Source organism: Grus americana, chromosome 6 (assembly GCF_028858705.1).
Source record: "Grus americana isolate bGruAme1 chromosome 6, bGruAme1.mat, whole genome shotgun sequence".
Taxonomy (NCBI): Eukaryota; Metazoa; Chordata; class Aves; order Gruiformes; family Gruidae; genus Grus; species Grus americana.
In genome coordinates this window covers 29,838,267-29,860,930 of record NC_072857.1, presented here as the reverse complement: position 1 = coordinate 29,860,930, position 22,664 = coordinate 29,838,267, and the positions used below count along the sequence as shown (strand labels likewise).

The following is a 22,664-nucleotide window of genomic DNA, read 5'->3' as shown; positions in this document are numbered from 1 at the left end:
CTTAGTTAAACCTCTTCGACCCTTGTTTCTCTGCTTTTCATTCAGGGATACTATTTTGACCACTTCCCTGACTTGTTTACATCCCTATTTTCAGCAGGTTGCAAATTTGTTCATGCAGCTCTGTGTGTTTTATCGGTCTGCCTTTGAGGGCACTCTTGATGCACTTCCAACATTTGGATTGATTTGTTTATATCTGCAGCTTTTACTACACACCGTATTTTAAGAAAGAACCAACACCTTGCATGTAAGGGGATGTCTGCAGTACCTAGATTTAATCTCCCAACAATGACTACAACGCGGTACGTTTCAGAAAGCCTCTGGTTAGGTGCTGAGTGCCTCCAGGTTTGTGGGAGGTGGGAGTGCTCATCACCTCTGGGGTGGCACTGCAGGGTGGTATGGGAGCTGCTCAACTCTGATGGGCCAATGGGCTGGTTAAAATACCAGGCAGAGAGGAGCTGAAGATGCAGAGATGGATCCTGTGCATGTGGGATCATGTGTGACACTAATGAGTGTGGAGTCACTAAAGGGACTGAGGTCACTAAAAGGCTGGTTCAAGTGATACTGGTAGAAGGCTCACAGCCTCTGTGATGACAATGAGTTGCATTCCTACTTTTCGGATCACTGTTGGCAGGTGTTATGGCCAGTGTAAGGGTGTCATGGATGAGGAAAAAAAAAAAACCACCCAGTCTAAAGGTTCCACATGAAACCATATGAAATGTGTTGTTCAAAGCTGGCCTGGGCAGTGTTTGGCAAAGTCTGAAAGCGGTAAGGAGTGTGACAGCTGAAACAAAACCCAGAGCTTGGGAGGTGAGAATTACAAGAAGAGTCTGGGGTAATCTGGGTTCAAGTTATTTGGGGCTGGGGTTTTGTTTTGGGGTTTTTTGTGTTTTAAAAAAAGATTCAAAACTATTTTCAAGTAATTCATAATCCTGCTTTAGTTGTTTCCATTATTTCCATAAGGTGTAGGAGTAAGATCCTGTTGTAACACATTTGTTACAGTTTAAACAAATTAATGTATGAAGTACATGGTGTTTGATTAGGTCTGAGTACATGACTTTACATGTTGAACTTTCACGTTTAATGCCTGTAAAGCAATACAACTGCTGATGAGCAGTATACAGAAATGCTTTGCTTTATATTCTCATAACAACTGTGTGGAGCAGTGCCATTTTTGCAGTGTGACAATAATGTGGGAAGTACTATAATTGTCACAGACATCTTCTGCATTCAAAGTCGTGACTTGGCTCCATAACATGCATCATGCAAATAAATATGAATCAAAACCTTTCATTTTTGGCCTCTTCAAAACAGTATTTCTGGGGAGGATAAACTGTCCAAGGGATGAAAGCCTGCTGAGCAACCGTACTGGCACTGGCAGTGGGTAGGATTGCATCTTCTGCTCTTGACTGAAAATTGCAGCAAAGAAGTAAAATAAATGCTGCATAGGTTAACCTGCTTTAGGATAACTCTGTGCTGTCCTGGGCTGCCAACAAAGCAGCAGAGAGGTTCCATTTATTTCTCCAGACATGCCGGGGTGCTGGTTTTCTACCTCCCGGGCATTTACCCGTAGAGCACTATGAAGTTCAGGTTCTCTTTTTCAATATATACATGGAGTCACAGAGGGAATTATGAGATCCCTTCACCTCCAATGCTGGTGGTATGCAGCCCATATTGTTCTCTGCCTCTCAGCCATTCCTGGTGAGGAGAGCACTGTCTCCCAGATATTTCAATAATTAAGTGGGTTGTCTGGGATTTTGATGCTTTGCTACACTGTACCAGCAGTGCTTGTGATGGCTACAAGAAAAGGACTGGGAAGTGGCCCTATGCATGTAATTTATACGGTGACTTACATAAATCACATGTTTTAAGAAAGGGATACAATAGGACTGATAGTGATCTGCCAGGCTTCTGGTGCCCTTCCCTTGACATAGCCACTTTCAGGGGTAGCCCAGGATAATTCTCAAGACTGAGCACAGCGTCCTGTAGCCAGTTTTGGTTGACCCATCCAGCTATCCTGCAGGCCGTATTAGTAGTATTTACAGTACCTGTGAGCGAACATAACGTCGTTCAAAAGAAATTTAATTAATCCAGAATGCAAGAGCTAACTTCATAACAACCTCATCACCAGAAATACATCCATCCTGTTCTCTTTTGCCAGTCTGATTTCTCATAGAAAAACTTTTGACTGACAAGAGCTTTAACCTTCAAGGCTTTAGGGAGACCGATGTCTAGGTATCCTTAAGAAGGGCCTGTTGCACATTCTTGCTTTTCAGATTAGTTAAACTAGTTAAGCCACAAGGATGGAGCTCTTCAAAGGGGAAGTTTGGGCTTTTTAAGTGAAGTAGGCTTCAATCAGAAACAGCAAAGGAGAAAGGAGGAGAGGAAAAAACCAAACCCCTGCACAACCAAGCTGAAGAGAAGAGAGAACGGTATGTAATTTGTTGTCACACCATTTGTATCATAGCAATGGTATTCAGTTGCAACATGCAACTTGTAGAGCAATATTGAAAAGGATTTGGGTAAGTTCTGGTAGCCCAGAACAGGCATTTGCAATAAAGACAGAGAGAGGATTTATCGATTCCTTCATGTCTTGAAGGTGCTAAAGTGTGTTTACCTTGCATCTAAATAATCCAAACATACAAACTAAGGCCTGCTTCGTGCATGTATTCACTTCTCTAATGTAGAAATCAGGTTAAGAGGATGCTGGCAGTTAACAAGTATTTTTGAAAGATTGCAGTGAAGATGCAACTAATCTAATGGAGAAGAGTAAACACAGCAATTAAGGGAAAAGGGGGTCAAGTCTGCCTGGATATTACCCACGTATCTGGTGCCATCATCAGTAATGCTATGCTGGTGGGAAAGTGATTGGATAAACTGCTGCTGAGCCCTCATCCTCTCGTACAGTGCATTTAGAGCTAAAAATAATTGAGCGGCCCTACTTCTAACGTACAACCGTTTCCTTGGGACAGGCTCCGAGACGAGGGTAACCCGCAGCCGCCATCGCTGCCGGGTTCCAGGCTTTCCCCGTGACCGCGAACACCTCGCCCGGGCCCGGCGCAGCAGCGGGACGCGGAGAGGCGAGGAGCATTCTCGCGGACCCCCGAGCACGTCCTGCGCCCGCCTCGCCGCTCGGGGGCAGGATCGCGGCCCTGTCTGGCCCCGGGGAGACTGGGGGTCGCCCTCGGCCGCGGCTTCCCGGGGCTGGAGCTGCAGCTCACTGCCCGCCACGCCCCACAGCGCCTCTGCCCGCGCCCCGCGGCACGTGCCTCGGGCAGCGCGGGGCCACGCCGCGTGTTGCTTTAAGCGCTGCCCCTCCCCCTCCCCGCGCAGGCTCGGCCACTCAGGAGCCCGCTCCGCAACCAATGGGCGCGCCGTAGCTGCGCGAGCCGAGCAGCGGCGCGCCCAATGGGAGGGCGCGAGGGGCGGGGCGGGTGGCCGGGGCACTATTGTTGATGAGGAGCACGGAGGCTGCGGAGGCAGCGCGGGTCGCGCTGGGCTGGGGACGGCTGCGAGGAGGGGACGGGACGGGACAGGGCTGCAGCCGTTGCCGCCACCGCCTGAGGCGTTGGATGCTGTGAGGACGTGCCCGCGCCTCGCGCCTTTCCCTTTCTCCCCTGCCACCGACGGTCTTCCGTGAGCTGCGGCTCCCAACGGACAATGTCCCACCAGCGCGTGAGGCGCAACGGCTCCCCGACCCCGGCCACCTCCCTGGGGGGAGGAGGCGCGGCGGCGGCGGGTGGCGGAGCGGGAGCGAGCAGCCGCCTCCAGCCCATGCGGGCCACGGTGCCCTTCCAGCTCAAGCAGCAGCAGCAGCAGCAACATGGCAGCCCCACGAGGAGCGGCGGCGGCGCGAGCACGCCAGGCGGGGGTCTCCCACGCGCGGCGCCCGCAACGCGCAGCATCAGCCCCACACGCGTGGCGCCCACCGGCAGCAGTAACGGCGGGCGCGGCGGCCCCGCCATGGCCACGCAGACGCCGGGGGGAGGGGGAAGCAGCGCCGCCGCCTCAGCCGCCGCCGTCGCCTCCTCGCGGGGCAGCCCCACGCGTGCCGGCGGAGCGCGGGGGAGCCCCCAGCGGCCCCACCACCTACCGCCGCCTCCCCCGCCGCCGGGCTGCGGGCCCTCACCTTGCTCTTCTCCGGTGCCTCCGCTGCCGGAGGGCAGCGCTACAGCGGCAGGCAGAGTCCGGCAGGGGCGGCACTCGCCGGAGCAAGGCAGGAGCTCCCCGGAGAGGAAGAGCCCCAGCTCCCCCGTCTGCAAAGGTGAGCGTTCCTGTCAGCCCCCCCCCCCCCCCCGCCGCGCACCTGCTGCCCGCCCGGCCGTTACTGATTTGGGGGGGGGGGGGTTGCGCGCGCGGCCGTTACCTGAGGTGAACGGGGGGTGCGCGCGCGCGCGGCCGTTACCTGAGATGAACAGGGAGGTGTGCGGCCACACCGTTACTGGGCGGGGGGGGGGGGAGGAGGAAGCGAGCAGCCGCCTCCAGCGGGCAAGGGCACTTCCCGGGCAGCTCGGCGTAGCCGAGTTTCAGCCAGCGCTTTGCGGGATGGGAGGGCTGGGATCGGCGGTGCCCGCCGCCCGGTAGTGTGCCTCCGAGCGCGCCGTGCTCCCGGGGGGGGAGAGGTAGGGACAGGGGCTTTGCCCAGGCTTGTGCCCATCCTGAGCCTTCTTTGGCTGCTGGCAGCACTTGTGGAGCGTGTATGTGTTGAAGGGCTTGTTGCTTTTGTTGCTGTTCTGTTGCTTCCTGGCTTTTAGAAGAGGGACAGAAAGTCAAGCGTTTCATGTGGGGAATTGTAGCCACTCCTGTAGCACTTCTGCGAGTACTGCCGAAGGTTTCCGGATGACAGAGAGTCTATGGTGTAGGAGATGTACTTAAGATAACTTCAATACAAGCTTAAGGTGAATTTGGTGTTTGGGGGCTGTTGTGAAGCCTTCGCATCTCCCCTTCCAGTGCATTTCCTGCCATATGGTATGTGTTTTGGATCCAAACAGTGTCCACAAACTTGTGATTAGAAAACTACCTAGCGGTGTGGGCGTTGCACATAGATGTAGGAAAAAAGTATTCAGTATCTCTCATAGTTACTTTCAACACGAACCCTGCAGAAGGACGTGTGAACTTCAGAGTGATGTCAAGCTTACGCTACAGCAAAGGTAGAAAATAGTGTGGGAATGGCATACATTTAGTAGCAAACTGCTTTTTAATGTTTTTGAATAATTAAAACATACTCACTGGGAATGCTGAAATGTAAGCAATATGTGGCCTCTGGCTGAGGATAATAGATGCTTACATATGTAAGTCCTTTTTCTTCTTGGTTCAAAAATGCATGTGTGAGGCTTTGTGTTAATGTCCTCAAATCTGAAAAAATCTGTGACTTTTGAGATACCAAAGCTTACAGCTACTTGTTTTCATGAAATACAATAACCACAATAAAGTTGACTAATATGCAGAAGTGTACCTGCAGAAATCTAGGACCAACACAAGTCCCTTTAACGCTTCTCCTAATGTTATTCCCCCTTTCTAAAATAATGATTGTAACCAGACTACCATGTTGGGTTTTTTCTTTTTTTCTGTCCTGGCTCTTGAGGAATGATGCTGCCAAATTAGACAGTCATAACCAATTGGTACAGTACTTAAGCTAATGTCTGTGTGACACTTTTTTTTTTTTTTAATTCAGACATATCCCTTCAAGATTACCATATTCCTGCTTATCTGTAGTGTAAAGAGAGCAGTGCCACAAAGGCTTTTAGGTTCTGAATTAGATTTTCAGCTTTCCACTTAGAGTAACGTGGATTTTTTTTTTTAGGTTATATAATCTGAGGCTTTGGACTGACGAATGTGTGCATTCTTCATTTGAGATTCTTGTTAATCAGTAATCTGAAAGACTTTATACACATCACAATATCCAATCTTCTTCCTGTGAACTTTATAGAAACTCTTGTCCAAGATGCAATCTCCTGGCCTGGAGAATGAGGAACAGGATGGCTAGCTTTGAGATCCAGGTTCAAAAGCTGTTTGTAAAGGCAAGCGTCAGACCACTTAGGGTGGAAAAAACGTACTGTCTTCAGATCATTGTGTAGAAGCCTGTTGAAACCATGCTTTACTATTTTACTGGATCTAAAAATTAGTGTATCGAAAGAAACAAGTAATTTGATCACTCCACTGTGTTAAGATAACTCCGCTAGCTTTTTATAAGATGTGTGAAAACAGACAAGTAGTGTCCATTTAATTGCTTCCAAGTGTTTAAATTTCTGAACAGTACTTGTATTGGCCCCAAATGCAAATTAAACCTGTTTAATATTGCTTAAAATTTGTATTGTGTAGTCCAGTGTTTTATAGAGACTGAGTTAACTTCAATTTTTTCTTCATGCAGATGAAAATCTTAGTGGTAGCTGAAAACGTGGAAGTGGAACTTTACTTTTGCTAATAAGGCTATGGTTGTGAAGCCATGCAGGCCACTTCAGGGTATCAGTCAGAATCTACTTGTGTTTTCCTGTTTCTTGTTTTCAGCTGATGATGGCTTTTGTTCATTCCTACAGCTGCAGCCATGATTTTTAGATTGAAATGAACCTTGAGGTTAGACAAATGATAGCTTCTTCTGAACTTTGATACTTGTTCTGTAAGTTGTATACTTTAGACTCAACTTAATGTTTCTCAGATTTTCTTTTCTGGGAAGCAGTTGAATAGTTTTGAACATAGTTTTCATCAACCTGCTTAACACTTGAGAACCCTAACTTGTGAATTTACAAATGTGACTTAATAGCTTCTTTGGGATTTTTTGGGGTGTGGTTTAATTTATTTCTGAACTGAATTGCAGCTAAATGTTGGACATACTTAACTGAATTCTTTGAAGATGATGGGATAATTACAAACTGAAGATTCCATGGCACAACTTCTAAATTTCTGTGCTTTTCTTGCCATTTCCCTCCTAAACATGACCAAGAGCATAGATCTTCCTACTATCCGTTTTTCTTCTTTTACTTTCCCTCCCTGCAGTCTCTATCATTTAGGAGAAAAAGACTTCAGCTTTCACTTGCATGTTAATTTGCTTTGTCCTTCCCATCACTGGTGTGGCCTTATTTCTGCACTGGAAGGTCTGTCCTGCAACCTCTAGTTTTGGTTCGGTTTTCACATGTGGCTCTTTACCCATCTGCAAACTACCCCTGTTAGAGGAAGTTGTTTTGACCTACTAATAGACTGTTGCAAAATGATAGAGAAATATGTATGCTTTACCTTTATCGTTATTTTTATCTTGGTTTATCTACTGAGTAAAGATCAAATGTGAGTGTTATTTGGTTTTTTTATATAAAACACATCTTCTCAGAAGAGTTCAACTGTTCAAGTCCAAAAATGTTATAATGCACCAGGCTGTGTAAACAAGAAGGTGAAGACCAGAGCCATAGCAGTTGTTTACTGACCCTTTTGGCTACGAGAGATTTCTCTACTGGATGCTGAACTTTCTGCTATATTCCAGTTGACTGTATTGGACATTTAAACTCACTCTGAAAATTAAGGAGAAAAATTGGTTAGTTTTATCTGGAACTACATTGTCCTTTAATTGTTTAGAATAGTATATGGAAGAGTAATATTAAAGCCTACTTGTGTGAAAGGAAATTATGAAAATTGTTATAACAGTATATTGGAAAGTCTTAAAGAGTTCAGTTGTGAACCTGTCCTTGAGGTAGGGAGAAGGAATGGAACTCCATTGCACTCTTAAATTTCATTTTAGAATTTATTTTAAGAATTTGTTGAGTGACACAATAATAGCTGCAGACCTTTCAACATTAATTACCAAGGTTTTGCAGTAGTTATATTACAGGAGGATAAAAGAGTACAGAAGGCTTTGTGTACCATTACATGCCAGCTTTGCTTACCTAAACTGTTTAACAAATGGTAGGTGTAAAGAAAGTAAATTCATTTTTGCAGCATCATACTTTGGGTTTCTTGTGGCCAACATTTCAGGGAACTTTATTTGGATTAAAAATGTTTTCATTCACTAGAATAAAGTAACTTGAGCATCTTCGGCTTTCTGAGGTTTGGTTTTGTAAAACAACATTAATTCAATCATTCTCCTACTGAGGGATCATTTTGAATTACTAGAAGCAAAAGTGTGAGTAGTTGTTTCACATTTATGTGAAGATAATAGCCAAGATTGTCTTCCAAAGGGAGCATACACACACAGTTGTGCTGTGTATCTATTCTTAATACTGTCTGAGCCTGTTGAATACTTTCAAGTAGGTGAAGCCGCTGAGATCAGTTGTGTTTGTATGAGTTTTTGGGAAAAGGCAGCTATGCATGGGAGAGATCCCATGAATGTCTTTTCTGAGGAAGAGGCTAACCAAAAGAGAACAAAAAGGTCAACTGTATGCCTAGATGCCAAAGAAGCTAGTTGGGTCTCATTCTTTCTCACTTTTTTGGATATCCTACCTGTATAAAAAGCTTCAATTAGAATTCTTTTGGGCAATTTTGTGAGGTTAATGGTGTCCTGTGCTTTTCCAGTGGTTCTTTCTGCTGCTTGCTAGTTTCATTCTGTTTTCTCATGGTGTCTGTTAGAAGATGTTTCTTTGGAGTTTTTATTTTTCTTTCTCAAAACTTTAATTTCAAATATATAGAAAGATATCAACAGGACTGTAAGATCAATCTTCAAGTTACACTTAAGCAGTAATCCTTATTTTGCAGTTCTAACAACAGTTATGAACTTTTCCTGAAAAATCAAAAGATGAATTTTCAGAGCATTTTGTCTCTCAGGGCCTTATGTGTGTAAGACCTTCCCTCTTTTTTTTTCCTTCCTTCCTTTTATATATAGCAATTTTCTCTTTTGAGGTATCCAATTCAAAGGCATGTGTTCTCACACTGTGATTTCCTTTTTTCAGTTGTAATTGTAGTTGTAGGACTTGTATGTTAAGACACCCCACCCCCCCAAGTCAGTGCTCTCTTTTCTACTTTTCAGTTAGTTAGTGGTAAGCATGTGTATTTGTTCAATTTTACTCTTCAGTCACATTGTTAAACTACCTTAGCTTAAATTGCCTTCGGAAGTGCCTGACTTCACAATTGCAGTAGACGTGTGATACCAGTTTACCTGTAGCAACTTCAGTTGGTCAGTGGTACTGCAGTGACTTGTGAAGACGTCATAATTTGCTTATTATTTTCCCACATTATGAACTTTGATTTGTATTGTATAGGTTCTGTTTATGTTTTGTTCTACTATTTTGCTTTGTTTGAAGCCAAATTGCAGAAAGACTTTGTTTCTAAATAGATTTAGAGTAGTGGCGGATGGATAGGAGGGTTGATATTTGTCACAAATAATGGTTTAAAGAGATAATCAGGCCAATTAAAACAGATCTAGTATTTAAGAAGCGTCTATTTGATGAAACAGCTCCATTGTTTTTCATCAGCCACAGCTGTTGTAACTGTTATCTCTATGGAGGCAGATCTCTTGTTATGTAGGTCACATCAAGGAAAAATAGCAGCTGAACACTTGCTTCAAGTATTGTAGAGGAAAGTGCAATGAAGACATTGCATATGTTCCCATTGAACTGTTTTGAAACAGCAAGAGGAGTTGTGTGGTAGACTTTGGCAATTTGTATCAAGACATGTCGAGGTGGAAAGTAAGTAAAAAAGTATCTAAACATCCTTGCTCTATCTAACTAAAAGTAATTTGAAACAGAATTCCTTGAAGGAATTTTTAAATCAGAGGAAAAGAGAGTATTTAGGGGCTTTGTGCCTTGAAATGAGCGGCTTCCCTTGAACTTAGGCTCTTTAGTTTTCATTCTCTCTGCCCAGCAAAATATTCTTTCCACTTTTTTTGTGGAGGAGGGGAGAGGGTTATAGTTTCTGCTGCTTTGGTTTTGAAGCTGTCTTCTGCAGTGGCTTTGCAGATGATGTGACTGACTACATTTCCTGATTTTTCTTTTTTTTTTTTTTTCCCCCCCACACATCCTTTTTCTTTCCCCTTGGTAAGAAGAGAGAAGCTTCTTGAAGAGGAAGAATAATAATTCAGAAGAAAAATTAATAGGGAGAGTATGGCAGATATTTCTGAGACAAATAACATGTTTGATACAACTTTGGAAGCAAGTGTAATTTTTAAGGAATGACGTTGCATTAGAATGCTACACTCTCCCATGGTACAGATGAAAGGAATTGTTTTGAAATCTTCTGATACAGACAGGCCCTGTGGTAGTAGTAGTCAGAAAATTTCTTTGATACAGGGATCCTAAGTGCATGGTAACTCCAAAATTGAGCTTTGCTGCTGCTACCTGAGAGCAGATCTGCAGTGACCTCAACAGTAAGATTTTTATCATTGTTGATACTAGTACAAATAATAAACCAGATGAGGTTTTTGAACTGTTTTATGTGAATGTGGCTGATTATAGTGCTAATAATTATTCCCTTATAGTTGAATTGCAATATTTTCCACACTTTTAACATGTACATTTCTAACGCAAAATTTGCATGAGAATATTTAGTATAGAATGTCACTAGACTTACATTTGCAAGACTGATGTTCTGGGAGGGTAAGATGTTGTCCACACCACTGAAATCTATACCTAACAGGTTTTGTTAATATTTGTGTATCTTTAGTAGATTGAAATTGAATTCTGGACTTCTGATGGCACAGTGTCTTTATTTTCTGACTAGCAGTCAGACACTAATCAGGCACAAGTTCTTTTGCCCATAAATGAGTTTATGTAGAATACAAATTGCTATGTTGTTTATATTTTTAGTGCAGAATTCTTCCAAAGGCACAGTCAGGAAGGACATATGACTGAGTTTTTCCAGTGCCCTTGTAAAGCTTCCATCTGATCTCTGTATCTTGTTTGCTGTGTTCTAGCTGTTTGTTTTTAGGCCTTTGTATTCATTATAGGTAAGATTAATACACAATTCTTTCAGGTATAATTCTGTGGGGAGTAGATGAATCGATAGTAAGCTTAGAGCATTGTGAACTCTGAGTTTGCATTTTACGTCTAGAATAGCTAGCAACAAATAATGCGTGAACATATATGTATATCTAAACACTGGGTCTTCCTGCTTGTCGGTCTCTTTAATTTAACAAACCTCAGTAACTATTTTGAGGAACCTTTCGTCACGGTGTTTATGCTTATTAGCTTGCAGTGTACTCTTACTGCCACTTGAAGATATTGACAGATGGGATAGATGCAAATTTTTGTTTTTAACCATATTCTTCCTTCTCATGTTACTTCCTGTGCTTGTTATGTTTAACCTTTTTCAGTAAGGGTTCCTGTTAGTATCTAAATTGTTCTGAAAAGTGATGTCAATGTAAACACTAAAAATGAGGTGTTGCAGAAGGTGTAGAGTTGGGCAAACATGATTGTAGTTACCAAGTAGCATGTAAAGGGAGGAGAAGTCTTGATTATCTTGTAAAATGTAAGTCATTACTTTATCAAAGTTGACTTCTGGATCTCATTAGACATAACTCTGCCATATATTGTATACTGGGTGGTTAATAAAACATGTCAGTTGATAGTGTCCCTTGAATTCAAGTAGGTGAAGGGTAAAGGGCTAGTAGGATGAACTCTAAACTTGGCATTAAACTGAAAAAGTTCACAGATTTTCTTTGTTAGCCTTTACATATGAGGAAATGTAGCTATTTTTACTTTTTCCAAGCCTTCATCATCTAAGAATCCAATGGCTGTTGTGCCTTTGAGGGAATAAATGGTGGTATGTGAGTACCAATGCAACTTTTGTGACATAAAGATGTTTTTGAGGAAACCATAAAAACACATTTAATTGCTTATTAAAACTGGAAGAGAAAAGCCTGGAAAAGAAAACTTAATCCCTATATTAAAAGTATCTTGTTGTATACTTAACATAGTAGTTCCAATTTGATATGATTTCTTGTAGGCAATTATAATTAAGCTCTCTGTCTGTCTTGCTTTCTAATCAAATGTTCTTATTCTAGCTGACAAATCAAGACCACCTTCATCAAGCCCTTCCAGTATTATTCGCCGGACTTCCTCATTGGATACACTTGCTGCTCCATATCTTGCAGGACAGTGGCCTCGTGATAATCATGGACAAGCTGCTCCATGTATGAGAGACAAAGCCACGCAGGTAGGGCAGATTTTTGTCTTTGGAGTATTTAAATGTAAGAAGCTTTTCCCTTGAAAACATTCACTTTGGCTTTCTTGATTGCAGTTCCTATTCACTTTCAAATTGCAGGCATCCGACCTGTGCTATTACGTCTATGAATTATTTGCGTTCTTCTCTAGGACTAGGCTGTGAACTGTTACATCTGTTAAGAGTTCTGCTTTCTTCTTGCCTGAGGAAAAACAGTAGTGTATTGCACATCTGCGTTCTCGCTGTTCTTACAGCGAGCAGTACACTAGACTGCACTGGTGTTAAGTACTATTTATATTTATACTATATTAAATTTATAGAAGAGAATTCAGTGAATATTTATATGTATGTGTCTCTTAAAATTGAATAAAAAGCTTCTTTAGTGCCTGTATAAAAGTTATTGTAGCCTTTTCTATGACAGGCTGTTTATTCTCTGATTGTAAAAAGGCCTTTAATGTTCACCTGGGATCTATGCACTACATATAGAATTATATACCTTGAAGAGCTGCCTTGCTGAACTGTGAATGATGTTCAAATTTAGTTCAACTGGAAAATATTAAAAAAGTACACAAGCTTGCCAATAAGCTTCAACTTGACAAAATTTCACAAGTTCGGTCCTATGCCACCTGTAAAGACAGAACCAAGAAACAGCTGAATGAAACTGGCGTTATGAGAGTTATACACTTATGGTGACAGTTGTTTTATTATTCCCCTTAAAGGAAATTGTTGTTACATGGTATCCTACTGTATGCAGAAGTGATTCAAGATGGATTTTTCATAAAATATCCCAGTTCTTCATTTTTCCTTCTGTGGATGCAGTCTGGCAGTGGATTTCTCTAACTTGTAGAGTGAAAGAAAGGGCCAAACATACCAGATTTTAAATACCTCTTCCTAGAACATGGTTTCAACAACAGATCTCCACCAATTCCAAAGAGCATAAGCAAAATGCAGTTGGAAGTGAAACTAACAGCATGTGGGACATACTTGAGTTTGAGCCTGCCTTAGGTTTGGTAACAATAACAAAAAATGTGGCCACCTAGGTTTCAGTGTGCTGTCTACTCAAATGTGTAGATGTTGAGCAGATGATGTCTGCAGCATTGATTGCTACTATATGGCCTTCTCAAGATCCACAACATTTTGCTGAAAGGACTGCAATTCAAAGCGCAGATGAGTAGAAACGTGAGGTGTTTTGTAGGGGAATATGCCCATGTGGATAAGGTGGAAATAGAAACTGGTGAAGAAAGGAGAGCTGAGGAACAAGTTTTCTGTGCAGGAAAATTAATCAGAATAATGGTTATAAGTTGGGATGAAAAACATAAGTAAATTTTAGTAAGAGGAGGATGAAGGCAGGTGTATGACATACAAGGAATTGCTGTTCATGCTTAGCTAGTAAAAGGCATCATTAAAGGGCAGAACTAAACCAATGTGGATGCCTTAGCTATTTATTTTCATATTTGATTTCTTAGGATAATACTTATTTCAAAATAATTATATTACTATACTACTGCCAAAGTATTTGCTATTTTCAGTTGATCTCTTTCAGTTTTTAGTTTTGGTTTAATCTGAGTTATGGTTGGACTTTTATAATCTGTATTTTCCAGCTAGATTAGATATCCTCCTTTCTAGCTTACTTTTTTTTTGTCTTCCAATTCTGACACAACTAGCTGCTATGGTAGTGGGGCTTTCATATGTAAGTGGAAACATATATGCAAAGATTATTGGGAACAGTGTAAAGGACATTGGATATTTATGCAGAATAAGTATATTTAGTGGTGATTGGTGTTAGTATACTGCTGAGGGAAAGAGAACAGTCTGTTTGCTCTTCCTAATTTAAAATTTATCAAACCGGTAGAAAATTTTGGGATGCAGATACACATTTGTATGTCCAAAGCTTGTGTTAATATGACACTGATGAAACATCATTGCTTTTAATCTTTCTGGTGTGCTTAAGAGGAACCATTTGAGCTAGGGACAAGTTTAAAATGTGATTTACAGTAGTTAGTTTCGCAAGATAGTATTGACTCTCTATTTGTATTCTTCAGTGTTTCTGAAGACATGAAATACGGTGTTTCACTTATAAGATATTTTGGCTCCAGTGTGTAATTTCAGATTTCATGAAGTCTGACATGAAATGGATGTGTTCAGATTTCAAAAGTTTAGGGAACAGGAATTGAATCTATTAAGATATAAAAGATTTTCAGGGTGAGTAAGCAAGGTATCTCAATTCTGCATGTTTATGACATAGGGAGCAGAGTCATTCAGGAAGCAGACTGGGAAGAGACAGCAATTGGTGACACGCTTCGGCTTGCAGGCCTTTATAGAGATGCCCATAGGTCATAGCTGAGAACTGTGTAAGAGATCCCAGGTCAGGCAGAGACTGTCTATGTATCAGACTCCTGCTTCAACTGATTATTTTGATGAAACCTGTCTATAAAACCAGACTAAATTATGTACATGCAGCGTGCTTGTTGGATAAGTGTATTATTAAATGTCCTAGGGTCTGGCTACAGTTCATACATGCAGATACTGTTTTAAGTGCTCCTAAAACAGCAAGCAGTGAGGTTTGTAACCTTGTGTCTTTTTCACTTAGAATCAAACCTGTTTGGCTTTGCTTGTGGTTGTTTGAAATACAGCTGTGTCAAAATACAAGTTAAAATGAGACAATTGCTTTGTATTTCTTAAATTCTTAAAAAAAAAAAGTCTTAGAGGCAAAAACTTTGCAGTTGAAATTAATTATTCTTTAAGTGTTCTACTATCTGATTAAATTTAAGCTTAAACTGATTTCTCTTGTAATTCTAGAACAAGCAGAAGTATGTTGTGAATGGTAACAACTACTAAGCAAGTAGTAGTACTTTAAGAACCTAGAGAATTTAAGAACCTAGAGAAATAGAAATCCTTCTTTATTGGATGTGTGTTTCTTGAAAATAAATATTATAAACAAAATACAAGGAGTAAGGAGGAGATTAGCTGAAATAGTATTACATTTGTCTTGATGTAAATGTTTCTTATAATTTAATGTCTTATACCTACTCTTGCTCTAACAAGATTTCTAACTATTTGTTTTGAGGATAAGCATCAAAGCAACCTTTAATCCTTTAAAATTAATCAGATATTAATTTATGAAATAAGTCTTGAATTTTAAGTCAAAGCCTTGAACAGAAGTTAAATGCAAAGAGCGATTAGAGTGTTAATTGGATTCCTGTAGGCAAGTGTAATGGTTGTACTGAGTTGGGATGTTAGAGTTAGTGGCTAAAACTTATTGTTCCAGGACCTAGAGGATAGGATGAGACTCCAGATTCACACTTGAGAATTGACTAGACAAAGATTGCTACTTGGGAATGGGGGTTATCAATTATTCTATTTTATTATGAAGATAAGTGAGTGCTTTTCTGGAAGAAAAGATTCTAATGGATTCTAATTTTGCTATGAAATAGGAATTTCAAAGCAATCCTACTGACTTCATTGTTCAGATTTGTCCTAGTTAGGTTTTGATTTGGAATTTCGAAAATGAAAAAATACTAATAGCAGAGGTTTTATTTATATGAAACTTATGTCTGTAACTGAAGCTGATGGGAGTTGCAACCTGTATGTTTGGAGTTACACCTCTAAGGCCTTGTGAGTTTGTGTTCTAAGTACAGATGGACTAAGTAAGATCAGCTTGTGGCTTGCAAGCTGTTAGTCTCAAATGTAAGAACAACTGTTGCACACTGTAGATGTGAAAGCTTTGAGGCAATCAAAGTTCCTGTCTATAGGAGAAAGTGAGATAGCAATGACTTCTAAGGATGAGTTAGCTAGATCACTGCTGTATGCTAAGAACTGCAGTGGCAACAATGAATTTAAAGGAATTCACTGTCTCAGTGAATCTTTCCAGAAATCTTTCCCCTGCTTCATTAGGTATATTTGTTGTAACTGCACAGAGATTCCTGATAGATGTTGTTATCCCTCTTCTTAGAGTCTTTACAGTTCACTGCTTTTGAAGGCCATTCTGGACATGGTTAGGTGGGAATACAAACTGTCCATAAAGCATGCAGTATTATCACAGGTTTTCCTGTGCATTTTGTTCCCTTAAATAAATACAGTTTGTCTTAATCGTACTTTGAATTTTTCATTACTCTTTCGCCACAGTATGTTTTCAAGTTTCTTTATTAAATGTTAATGACTTTGTTGGTTTAGTGAAGCTAGCTTAGTATTATCCGTGTTGCTTTCTGCTTGGCCTGAACTATGAACCTGAAGCCCTTTGAGGCATTAATAAATTAATTCCCTGCTTTGCAATAACTCTGGTGGTGCTTATATAGCTTGCCTTCCTTTTTCTCATTCTTCTGAGCAAGAACATGATTTTGAAGTTGTAGTGGTGCAGGCTTTCACAATGTTTATACCAAGCTACCCTTGCTAAAGTGTCAGAAATAACAAGGTCAGCATCTGTGCAGGAAATAAAATAGATCATCTCCCCCAAATTCAGCACTGTCATACTGGTTTTTCAGAGCTCTATAGCAGCTTGTGGTACATCTGGCTGCTAATACTGCTTTATGCTCAATAATTTGGAAGGGAAACTAGCATATTCCTGTATTAGAGTAGGTCTGAAAGTTGGGGTTTTGTTGGGTTTTGTGTTGTTTTTTTGGTTTTTTTTTTTTTTTTTAAATTACATAGTTTCACTCCACTTCTTCATACTTGTCAGAAAGGCTTCTAGCCAGTGACTACTTCTCACTCACAGTTCTGAATCTAGGAAATCTTAATACTAATCTCTCTTCTAATTTGTTTTAAAATATTCTGCCAGAAAGTAGGAGTTACCTGGTTTTTTTAATTAATCCTGTAATTTTCTTGCTGCAGACAGAAAGTGCCTGGGCTGAAGAATATTTAGAAAAGAAGAGAAGCTCACACAAACGTTCAGCATCATGGGGAAGCAATGATCAACTCAAGGAGGTCAGAAATGCTATTATTTGAGATACCTTTGGATTGAATTTTTTGCTGGTATGCACTGTTACCATGAGTTTTCAGAAAGGCATGAGTATTGTACTGCTTTGTTTTATTATAAAGATTGTGGGCTTGGTAAAAAATGAGACACCTGTTCATTTGGTATTGATTTCGTATAATGATGCAGGACTATTAAAATTTTTAATCTGAATATGTGGGAAGGAAAGTGTCAAATGCAGGTGCCATTCTTCACACAAAGGAGGAAATAACCAAACTACTTTCAAACTTTATGTATTTCAAGTTCTTTCATTAAACCTCCAGAGGCATCTTCTGGGCTTCAGCTGAACTGGTAGCTGACATGTTAGGTTTGCAGGAACTTGAGACTAATTTAGTGCTGGCAATAATTATGAACGTTGTGGTAGTAAAGAATTTTAACTAAGTGGTCGAATAAATTGGTGAAACTGTGTGTGTACCTGAATATGTCTAGTGAAATCTAACATGAATTGTTCCTTTACTAGATTGCAAAATTGCGTCAACAGTTGCAGAGAAGCAAACACAGCAGTAGGCATCATCGTGATAAAGAAAGACAGTCTCCATTTCATGGTAACCATGCAGCCATTAACCACAGTCAGGTAAGGCTGTGCTGTTTTTGGACATATTGGGTAGCTAATACTAGTTTTAACTTCTTTCAAGGTTGTGATTTGTCTTAAAGGGAACTTAGAAATACCATGTACTGCTAAATATGTTGTAGCTATAGGTGAATTCTATGAAATAGATCTGTTTCCTTTGACTTCCTTGCGTGTATGGGGTCCCAGATCTTTTTGTTACTTGGCTGAGTTGGCTTTGAACTCCCACTTTCAAAGAAGTTCAGATAGTTAGATCTTTCCTTAGAGCAAGACTCTTAAAACTGCATTCTGTACACTCTAAAAACCATAGATTATATCTTTCATTACGCATTGCTGTAACAATTATGAATTTGCATGTAGAATGTGGCGTGGAGCAAACTGGTGTTGAAGTGATACACTCAAATAAAATTGTAGTTTTTACTGATCGTGTTTTGTGTCTTGACAATAGCACTTATATAATCCTGTGATGAACTGATTTAGAGAGCCTACCTTAAAAAAGGCTATTCAATGGGATTTTTATGTACTATTAAAAGTGTTCATAATAAACTCTTGATGACCTCATTCAGCCTTTGTAAGATTCCCCCGCCCTGTCATTTATCATGCTTTGAGACTTTAAGTAAGAATCACCTCAAAAATTGTGATGGTTAGGCCACCACATGTTCTGTGTTCAGTTTTAGTTTTATCTCAAGACTGTTAATGAGGTCAGGTTCACAGAGACATAATATTTTTAGCCCAAATGATAGGAGGTGGAAAAAAATTACAGGCTTTTAGATACACAGATCCTTTTTCAATTCTGTTTTGGTTGAGTAACTTTAAGAAAACCAATAGGAAAGTTGAGTCATTTTTTCAGAAGAAAAGTTTTTTCCCGTACTGATATCTCATGAATGTATATTTATGATATACACACAATTTTTTTCAACAGTTAAAAAAAGAACAAATCCCTTGCAATTGTCTTGAAGTCATTGTAGTTGAAAGAAACTGTTGAATTGTCAGTGTTGTGAATTGAGAAAGTACTTCAGCTGTGAAGCTTCTCTGCAAATCTAATATTCCCAATTACTCCTGAAATGCAGTTAGCGTTGTTCTAATAAATATTGTACTTTGATACCAGTTAGTGAAAACTGTTTCCTTTCTGTCATTCCATCCTTCTGGAAATAATTTAGACCAGGGAGCGAAGCTGTTGTGACATCAGCATGTGTCCTGCTCTGCAGGTACTTACCCATTCTGATAAAGGATGAAATGAAAAATAGAAAGGAGAACCATACATACAGTCCTGACCAGCCAGATTCTTTCGTAGGCAGAAGTCAGGAGTGAATCTGTTGTACTTTGAGACTGGAAATAAGAAAGTAGAACAGTGTTTTGAATTTCTCCTGTACTGTTCATTATAATTCCTACTTTGTATAAAAAAATCAGTAGCATCTTTAGTCTCTGACCCTAACTTATCCCTGCTGTAGTTCATTTATTTTAAGAGTCATGAATTTTCAGGCCGTAAGTGCCTCTGGAATTCAGTTTGTTATTAGTTTGAATTCTGTGCTACTAGAAGTATTGTATTTAGGATTTATTTATTGTATTTAGGATTTTTTTTTTAGAATTATATTTTTTTACATAATTTAGGAATTACTTCTTAAAATTCTTTAAATCTTGAAACAGAAACTGTTTCCTCTTCCTCTTCTGTATAACAGAAGAACGGTTTGAATTTGAAACAGGCTGTCTAGTACAAATTCCTACATTTTGATCTGCTTTACTGAAGTACAGGTGAGGTGTAGCATGCTGCTAATCTTAGTGACTGCTGTAGCTTAAGTCAGAACAGTCCAAAATGATGAAAGACGACAGACGAATAAATAACCAAATCCCTTTCTAGGGGTTTTTGAGAAAGTTCATGAAAATTGGTGAGACACATTTAAAAAAAAAAAAAAAAAAGGCAGGTCAAAATACTTGATGCAGGTATTTCTTCCAAATTTGTAGAACTTGTTCGAAGATTTGTTCTGTACTTGTGGGCAATTAGGCATTTCAACCAAAAAAAGGTGTACTGAGGAACTTTTGGTGTAGGCCCTCCACTACACTGGAGAGAATTACCTGCAGTCTAACAGGTTTGACTTGGTATTCTACAAACCTGTAGGTTTCTGAATGCTAAGCTATTGTCACTTTAACATAGATAATCTTAGTGGTTTTTAGTTTTGGAAATGAACAGTGATGATATTACTCTGAAAAATACACCTACCCATCTCCCCTCAAATTATGTATATAATTTTATCGTAATTACATTATTACTATGTTCATGAAATTTTGCTTCTTGTATGGAGGTCTTGCATTCTGCCAAATTTTAGAGTACGTGAATAAAATATTGCACAACAGTGAATTAGTTTTTGGGCTTGTGAAACAGACTATAAAATATAAACTGAGGCAAAGCAGCTTTTCCAACACTGTGTTACAAAACAAACCATTGTTTTTCTTGGTAAATTTTGTGCCAGCTGTGTTGAGCTACTTATGAAGGGTGCAAGTTACAGAAGGCTTCAAAAAGTAAGTGAAGGGTTTAGATTAATGGCGTTTCGAGGCTGCTTTCTAAGTCACAGTGAAAATCTGTAACTGTAGGCATCAAGGGCAAAGTTCCTAGGCTTTCTTATTCCTTTCTAGGGAACTGCTAAACTAGAATTTCTGGCAGCAGCTCAATTCCTTCAAGATTTGTGGAAGGACTGTGTGGAAACACTTGCAGTTAGTGATTAGAATATTTAGATCTTTTTTTTTTTTTTTTTTTTTTTTTACGTTCCCAACTTGAAGGAAGCTTGCAGTTGTTGACTCCAGGGTCATACAAATATTTCTGAGCTCAAGGAGTTTGATTTCTGACAAGGCTAAGAAAATGTATTAGGAGATTGCCTCAGTAGTCCCTTCACAGAGACCAGGTAAACTCTGTTTAACATTTTGGAAATGGCTTACCCTTCTAGTTAAAGCTAAACGAAGCAATTCCAGTGGATTTATTTCCTCTTTTCGTCCCTACTAATAAACACTTAAGCTTTGCCACAATTCTTGAGTTTTACGAAATTTTTACAGTGGTTCTTACCACCTAAGCCTCCAACTCTTTGTTTAGTTGTGCTTCTTTCTTCTATGATTTTTGTTTGAAGAAAGAAATCCACGCAATCTCTATAGAATAAGCTTGTTAGCTATTCCTGTCCCTCTACTCAGAATCAGGAAATAGTTGCTGAGGAACTTGATCAAGTCCTTGCTGCTGACTAAATTTTTTTCCAGAGCAATTGAATGGGGTTTTTTTGTTTGTTTTTGTTTTTTCATGATGCCAGACATGTTCCATTCTGCTTCTCTTTACAGGAAGAGGGGTTTGCAGAAAGGTCATAGTCTTCTCAGGTGATCTTGAATGCTTCTGAGAACATTGGGTTTTGAATTAATTGCATGGTACTAAATCTGTAAACAGGAGTCAAACCAATGGGGTCTTCCTTTATTCTCAGTGTTAATGTAATGGAGAAACTAGAATTGAAGCCAGAGCTGAAGCCAGATGGAAGAATAAACGGATTAGATCTTTCAAAATAATCGTTTTTCCTCAGTGCACTTGGCTGATGTTATGCTGCTACTTGACACCATGAACCATCAAGCCCCTTCCTTTCACTTTCCTGGGAAGCATGTGTCCTTAATGTCTTACCAATCAATTGATCCTAAGCAACCACTAATATTGAGACCAAATGCATGCAGTTTGCAGCGTTGGGGTTGGTTTTTTTCGTGTGTCACTCTTACCAACTTACACCATTTCATTTTTAGCATGGAATTACCATGATGCATTCAACCTTTAGATGGTTTGATGTTAATACCTGAAAGCATCAAAAGACCTTGGATTCTATTTAAAGTTCTGGTGCTTGTTGAAAAATTGGAAGAGCTCAGAGCATTTTTCTAAAATGCTTGTGAACAATTTAGATTTGTTATCAATTTAAATTTGTTATTTATATTTTATATCTCATGAGTTTATGCCATACCTGTAAGTTTCAGGACTGTAGCTGTCCTGCACCAAAACTCCCTGACAGTGTGTTATTATGTGAGCACTGTAATTATTATCCTGTGTTTCACACCTTGCTTCATTTTGTGTGTTCCCAAATATGCAGATAAGTCGTCAAAGGTTGGTAGCCTATTCCTGTATGTAAGAGGCCAGTTCTGTGCAGACCTCTGTCAAGGCAGTATTTCTCATATAAAGCTTCCTGAGGCTGGCTGTTCCACTCCTGTAACAGTACCTCTTTCCCCTGTAACAGTACCTCTTTCCCTTTCCACCTCTGCACGCCAGGTTAACAAGTCATCCTCAGTCACGTACAGAATATTATTTCTTTTGGAAGTGAAACTTGGTGTATTGAACCATAATGAACTCTATTGGAGCAACTTGTGCTTTTCTACTTTAAGCTCTGCAAATAGTGCTATGATTCTAAAAATTTCTGTGGTAGGCAATCATATTAAAATGTGGGAATTCTCCATCTTTTAGCTAATGGCTGCTGAAATCTTAGACAAGCACACTTGTGTTCTGCTTTCTACTTTTTAGGAAGTTCAGTTTGTCCTAAGAATGTGCATATTTAATAATTGGATGCATAAACAGTCTCTAGTGCCTAAACTTTTCCGATATACCTGTATTATGACTGGATATTAACCTGTCTTAGTTTACTGGATTGTTGATCCAAGGCCTTGTTTGGAACAGAATTAGCAGGGTTGCTTTCTCAGACTTTTTTGTGCTCTTCTCCAGTGGTTTCTGTTTTCTCCTTTTCATCTTCAGGCAAGACTTTTGGAAGCCTTTCCAAGTTTGGCTATTATGAGAATGTTTAGTTTTTGTTGACATAAACAGTCACAAGCATTTCCTGAAGAGAAGCTTTTGTAGTCCTTGTGCAAGTCTTTTTTTTTTTTTTTTTAATAGCTATCCTGATGTTCATCAAGACAAAACCAATATAATTCATAAGTTTTGCCACTTAGAGATTTGTGATTGTGAGAATAAGTCTGCATTATGATCTGCACTTAGAATTCTCTTGTTTACATTAATTTTTCTAAAGTAGTTTTTCTGCCAGACAAATTTCCCATGGT

At 39.9% G+C, this 22,664-nt stretch overlaps 1 protein-coding gene across 1 annotated transcript in view; it reads left to right on the top strand.

Moving 5' to 3' along the window:
* The first annotated feature begins 3,467 nt into the window (after positions 1-3,467).
* The window catches only part of FAM117B (family with sequence similarity 117 member B), a 29,120-nt gene continuing 9,923 nt past the window's right edge, over positions 3,468-22,664 (top strand). Inside the window, exons 1-4 of the mRNA XM_054830576.1 lie at positions 3,468-4,261; positions 11,915-12,066; positions 16,900-16,992; positions 17,502-17,615. Of these exons, the coding sequence (XP_054686551.1) occupies positions 3,658-4,261; positions 11,915-12,066; positions 16,900-16,992; positions 17,502-17,615 (963 nt within the window). The 5' untranslated portion in view covers positions 3,468-3,657. The remainder of the gene's footprint in view (positions 4,262-11,914; positions 12,067-16,899; positions 16,993-17,501; positions 17,616-22,664) is intronic.